Genomic DNA, 6657 nt, shown 5'->3' with positions numbered 1-6657 from the left:
ATTTCACAAAAGAAAAATATGTGTGTATATTATGCACAACAATATCTACAGATATCGACATGCATATATTGATTGATACAGAGATAAATAGATACAGTTACAGCAACAGATATTATAGAAAATAAAATAGTATGCACATTAAACATTTGACTGTGATCACGTTGAACTGACATAAACTTCCAGAGGTAAGGAGAGAACCCAGGAAAAACAATAAAGCAATGGGCATGAACTTCAAGGACATAGTCTTTATAAAGAAATGTTTTGCTGTAAATACAAAATGGAGTCTTTGGGTCGTGGCAGCTGAACATTTTCTAACAAATGTGTTGGGGGGCATCTTCAGTTGGGGTGGCAACACCTTCCTGGCTGCTCACAGCCCCAGGAAGACTCAGGTGGGTCACAACTGTTGTACCTTTACCTCACCAAATGAGCCCCATCCATTGTGCCCAGGACTGTGGACAACTCTGAAACATCCCAGGTCACTGAGGTGTCCTTCTGTCTCCAAACACTTTCAGGAAAGCCACCTTTACATCTTTGTTCCTGAGGCTGTAGATGATGGGATTGAGGAAGGCAGAAACAACGTTGTAGAACAGTGCCAGCTTCTTGTCCCGCTCGGGGTCATACCAGGACCCGGGCCTCATGTACATCATCATGGCTGGCGCATAGAACATGGTGACCACAGTGATGTGGGAAGCACATGTGGAAAAGGACTTGATCCTCCCCTGGGATGAGCGTATTCTGAAGATGGAGGCAAAGATGCGCATGTAAGAAGCCAGGATGAGGGAGAGTGGGACCAAGAGCAGGGTGAAACCCAAGATGAAGTCCAGCCGGTCGTTGAAGGTTGTGTCTGCACAGGCCAACTTCAGTACAGCAGGGACCTCACAGAAGAAGTGGTTTATCTTGTGAGGGCCACAGTAAGGCAGGTGCATGGTGAAGACAGTGTATACTAGAGACCCAACTATGCTAATGCACCAACACACTATGACCATCTTGATACAAATGGGACGGCTCATGAGTAGGCTGTAGTGAAGGGGAAAGCAAATGGCCACATACCTGTCATAGGCCATAACGGCATAGAGGACACACTCAGCAATACCCAGGACTAAAAAGATGAACATCTGGGCAACACAAGCTCCCCAGGAGATGGTTCTCCTTGGACACACCATATTAACCAACATCTGAGGCACAGTGGTGGTGACATAGCTCATGTCCACCATCGAAAGGATACTGAGAAAGAAGTACATGGGTGTGTGGAGGCGTGAGTCCAGGTAGATGAGGGTGGTGATGAGTCCATTGCCCAGCAGAGTGATGAGGTAGAGGAGGAGGAAGAAGGTGAAGAGGGCCATTCTGACCTGTGGTTCACTGGAGAAGCCAAGGAGGAGGAACTCGGACACAGAGCTGTGGTTTTCCTTGCCAACGGTCTGCATGGTGATCTGCCTATTAAGGAGAGACAAAGACTTCCCTGTTCTGTCCTTGGTCCTGGGGAAGGGAGGATGGGATTGACAGAACCCGAACCACATACACACACAACAGCATGCACAGTAACTTACAGATTAGGTCAAACCTTTGTTGAGTTGGACAAAAAGGTCAAGGAAGCTAGAGGAGCCATGGCAGTGGGCAGTAGGTCAAAAGATCTGGATTCAACCAGTAATGCAGCATAGGATGCCTGAATGCTCACAGGGCCTTCTCTGGAAACCACCCTCACCCTAGAAGACAAGGAATTAGGTAGTCACGTTTGTAGCAGGGAACCCAGTCAACCCCTCGCTACTACTGAATTTTATCAGGGCTGCTCAATTGTCCCAATCTGGAGTGAGCATCTAGATGCCTCTGCTGAGAACTTAACATGATGACACTGACTGTGTCTGTCGGCTGTGGGTATAGGGACACTGTCAACTCAGAGCTAGGTTGGTGGCAACACAAAGTCACATGTATCTGCAACTATAGAGGAGAGGAAATGGGAGGTCCTACAGAGATGAGGAATGACATGCTAGGGACAGCGGGAACAGACCTCATAGCCCTGAGCACCCAAGACATGGACCCCTGGCTCCTGGCTTGCTGCTCCCAGTCCCCCTGAGGCCTGCCTGGGCCTTGTTTCCTGTACCAGGTATAGGAGGAATTTTCTGTTGAATCCTTAGAATTACCACCCCAGGACCCCATTGTTCCATTGTTCCCTGAGTGTTCCATGGTTGTCACTTACCCAGCTGTGTGACCTTGAGTGAATCCCCTGTGCTCCCTTGGCCTAAGTCTCTCCATCTGTTAAATAGAGATAGAACATCTATGGCAAGGAGTATATGAGATGCTGTATATCAAGACATCGTGACAAATATAAAACACTAGGCAAATAAAAAAGGTTAGTATAAGTGGAATGAACTAGTAAATCAGAAGTGCTGGGGGTAGTCCTGGCTTGATCTTGGGTAACTCCATATCCCTCTCTGAGCTTCACAGCCCCATCTATAATATGAGGCTGTTGGCCTCAATGGCCCCTAAGGTCCCTTCGAGCTCTGGTGTTCTTTGGTACCAGGAGCACCAGCTGCTGACCTGTCATTCCTCAGTGCCTGAGCACCTGGGGAGGGCTGAGCGCAGGAGCCCATTGAGCAGGATTGTGTTGACAGGAGATTCATTCCAGGAGCTGCAGACACACACCCAGAGAATATACAGACATAGACTCGGGCCTCAACACACCCGAGCCTGGTAACCTCTTTACCTACTCCCAAGTTACTTAGCCTCTCAGAGTCCCAGGGTCATTTGTAATATGAGGGTAATATCTGCATAGTGGAGACTGAAAGAAATATTCCTGGTTTCTAGAAAGTGCAATAAATGCAAGCGATTTAGATCATGGGAGGCTATGTGGATGGAGGAATGGAGAGAGGAGAGAGCAGGTGCACTAGCATTCTTGAGCATTCGAGGTTCCAGAGGACAAGGCTGAAAAGCTAATCATGAGGACCGAGTGTCACGAGATGATGGGGGAGGAGTGGGAGATGGAAAAGCTGTCCCAGGCTGAATGGGCTAAAGAATATAGTGCTAGATGTGTGTTTTGTGCTTTCAGAAACTCAAATAATTGGATGAAGGAGAAAAATGTCCCAGAGAAGGAAGGTTTATGAAAGTAAGAGGAGGCTGGGGCAGCTCAGTCTCGGACATTGAGAGGGGAACCTTCAAGAGATAAGGTGTGGTCAGCAGTGCACATGTCAATCCCTGGCACCAAGACGACAGGGCTGAGAAAGAGGAGGTGCTCACATACTCCTGTGCCCAAATCCCACATCCTCCTTTGCCCCCGTCCACACCCCAGACCTGGACTCTTGCACAGGACCCCTCCATCTCTCCCCTCTCCATCCCCCACTAGCAGATAGTGTCTCAGCAATCAGCCCCTATGGCTGGAATTCATGGCCTTTCTCAATCTGGTTCTAACCATTTTTGTTTAATTTTCTAAATTAAAATGGGTATAAATGTTTTAGGTTAAATGAATCTCTTTTGTCATGCTGGAGTCCCAGCTATAGATGTGCCCATCACCCAAATAGTGTTCACTGGACCCATTGAGTAGGTTTTTACCCTGGCTCCGGCCTCTCCCCCCACTGATTTCCACTGAGTTTTACCTGCCTCTGGGTAAAAAGGAGTGTTCATCAGTTAGTTCTAATTTAACAATGAGTACATGTAGCATCTGTTCCAGGCATTAAAAAAAGATGAATTAGTACCTTTTGCAACAATCTGGATGGAACTGTAGAACATTCTCCCCAATGGTTCTAACCAGTTTTCATGTCCATGTGATTCTCTAGTTATCTCAGTGAGACTTCTGAACCATGATGCAAACACACGACCCCCAAAGGGATCCTAGTCTGGGCCGAGGGGGTCTCCTGCCACGGAGACACAGATCTTCCAGGCTAGCTGGCTTCCTCAGTGCCTGCCACACATGCCACCACCTTCTGCTACAGCCGCTCTGTGCTGAAAATGCCTTCCCTAATCCATTCTGCCTCCTCCGTCCCACTCTTCTTCCTCCTTACCTGACCGGTCCAGCGTTGTTTATTTTATGTGTTTATTGTCTTCCCTGCCAGGCTGAAGGCAGCGGTGTGTCTCCATACTGTCTAGCACAAAAGATGGCACGTGTCCTTGGTTTGACAAAACCCTGGGCTCCTGATAGTGTCAGTGCTTTGGGAAACAGAGTAAGCGTCCACCCAGCCAGGAGAAAGTAGGGATTCGCAGCTGGTTTTTCTAATTTTCCATGCTTTAAGATCAGAGTCTGCTTTACCTTCCACCAAGCTAAGAAGGAACAGAATGAAGACTAAAGCCTGGGACTCTGGCTGCATAGCCTGCCAGGCTCTGGACCACTGCGCCTCCTGCCTCTGACAAAGGCAAGGTAAAGCCGCAATTTCGTCTAGCCCTCTCGCCAGCTAAGCTCCTATTCTCATCCGCCCTCCTCGCTCCACCTGCCAGTGTTCCTCTGTCCCTGCTAGGCCCTGGGCTTCTGGTAGAGAAGAAGGGAGAAGATGCCTCCCACTAGGGAGCCCCAAGACACTGTCTGGTGCGGAGGTGGGAAGGTGGCCCTGAGAGGGACGAGCACAAGTCAGGAAACGGCCATGAAAGTGCCCTGGATAGGAATGGGCTCCACTCAGCAAGAGCAGTTCTCCCTCCGCTCCTCCCCAGTGAGTTGGGAGAGAAGACTGGGGTGGGGCTCCTTTGTCCATTGCTGGGGATGCCCAGGGAAGCAAACGTGCCCAGCCTCCCTCAGTGCCACCTACACATGCTTGTCCTTCTGCTTGAGTGGCCTCCTTCCCTCCTGTGGCAGCACCGGTCTGGTTTCTCTGTTGCATGCGTGCAGGAGAAAACAGTTCCTCCTCTCCTTAGCTCTGCAGGGGGGCACTGTGCCTCTCTTAAGTGTCCTGGACCAGGAGCAGCCCTGCAGGGAGGGACTTCCAGTTGGCAGATCCAAGGGTCCTGTTTGCATCAGAACAGGGCTGGAGAGTTTCCAGCCCCTGAAAAGCCCTGGGGACTCCTTGTCTGTGCTGGCAAACAGCACTAAGCCTCTGGGCGCGATGACACATACAGCCAGAAAGTTTAATGCCTCCGAGACATTTTCGGCTTGGATCTGGAGAGCTTAGTATCCTTTTGAATTTCCCATTGGGGACTGAAATTTCTTCCCACTGAGACCTTGGACAGGCTGGCGAGGGGATCGTGTGGCTGACCTGCCACATGCCTGTGTGACACAGTGACAAAACTAATAAGATGTGCTGTGTTTCTTTGTCAAACACATTTGTGTGTCTTTTACATCCTCAGGCATCTTATCCAAGGCTGCATACCTTAAATAGGAGAAAAAGTTGGGCGTGGATACAATAGTCCTCCTTTACCCGAGAAGGATGATAGAAAAATGCAGGTCCCCGACCACATAGCAGAAACGCTGTGCCAGCCTGGAGTGCTCAGCAAAATTGTTACAAAGTAGACTCAACAGGTGCCAGGACACCTGCCCAGCACTTTCTTGCTCTGAAATTTCCAGCTCCTACTGGCCCTCACTATTTTAGAGCTGCTTCAGTTGCCCTTAGCTAATTATAACACTCATATTCCCACCCAGTGAGAAACTGTAATATCATTAACATAGCATGGGTTGCAAGACAGTGTATGAGGATGGCACTGCACCTGCATGAATTGTTTCACTGTGAACAAGCAAAATTATAATGTAAACACTTTGCATTGCTCATTGGGCAGAGATTTAAAGCAACACCACAGTGGGCAGATGCCGATTTTGCATGCATGAAGCTCCTGTGGAAGACATTCCTGTGCCCCCAGGAGTAAGCGCCCTAGTAAGTCACCTCTAATAAACTCACCTACGTCTCTGGCTGGTCTTGCTTGAATCAGTCTTTGGCCTCTCAGTTCCCTCTTAGTTTGGGGGATGGTTTTTCTAAACTGCCCTGGGATTTTCCAGGGACAGGGATTTTCCAAGAACAAGTATATGTTCCAAGACCCCCAGTGGATGCCCCAAATCACAGCTAGGACTCAACCCTGTAGGCACTACGTTTTTCCCTACACACACATACCGATGAAAAAGTCTAATTTATAAATTAGGTATGGTAAGAGATTCAAAACAGTAACTAATAATAACATAGAACAATTACAACAATGTACTGTAATAAAAGTTATGTGAATGTGGTCTATCTCTCTCAAAATATCTTGTACTATATTCACCCTTCTTGTGATGATGTGAGATGATAAAATGCCTACGTGATGGGAGGCAATGAGGTGAATGACAGAGACTTTGTGTTGGTGCCTTAGGCTACTATTGACCTTGAGAAAAAGCATCAGGATGCCAGGACAGTGGATTTGACAACCGAGATTACCACTAAGTTACTAAGCGGTGGGTGGCACATACAGTACGGATATGCTGGACAAAGGGATGCTTTGTGCCCCTGGTAGGACAGAGCGGGGTGGAGTGAGAATTCATCACACTGCTCACAACAGCACACAATTCAAAACTTAGGAATTGTTTGTTTCTGGAATTTTTCATGTCATATTTTTGGGGCACAGTTAACTGCAGGTAACTGAAACCATGAATAAGGAATACTGTCATATAATTGCTCCTAATATTTATTAGTGTCCCCATAACTACTGTATATTGAATACCTACTAATTTCCTCACGTACCTACTCAGGACCACATACCCTATTGTGGTATAAATGC

At 48.0% G+C, this 6657-nt stretch overlaps 1 protein-coding gene across 1 annotated transcript; it reads right to left on the bottom strand.

The window, feature by feature from the left end:
• Positions 1 to 476: 476 nt before the first annotated feature.
• Positions 477 to 1582, bottom strand: LOC105869853 (olfactory receptor 2A12-like). Its single transcript, XM_012761972.2, has 2 exons — positions 1548 to 1582; positions 477 to 1434 (listed from the first exon to the last, which is right to left on the bottom strand). The coding sequence occupies exon 2, from the start codon at positions 1422 to 1424 to the stop codon at positions 477 to 479; it is 948 nt and encodes a 315-aa protein (XP_012617426.2). The 5' UTR covers positions 1425 to 1434; positions 1548 to 1582.
• Between the last annotated feature and the right edge of the window lie 5075 nt (positions 1583 to 6657).

This window comes from Microcebus murinus, chromosome 2, assembly GCF_040939455.1.
Source record: "Microcebus murinus isolate Inina chromosome 2, M.murinus_Inina_mat1.0, whole genome shotgun sequence".
Lineage (NCBI taxonomy): Eukaryota > Metazoa > Chordata > Mammalia > Primates > Cheirogaleidae > Microcebus > Microcebus murinus.
Note: the sequence above shows the minus strand (reverse complement) of the source record. Positions and strands in the feature narration are given on the sequence as shown.

Bases quoted from the DNA above. Each gene is read 5' to 3' on its own strand.
- LOC105869853 (XM_012761972.2), bottom strand. From the start codon at position 1,424: ATGCAGACCGTTGGCAAGGAAAACCACAGCTCTGTGTCCGAGTTCCTC.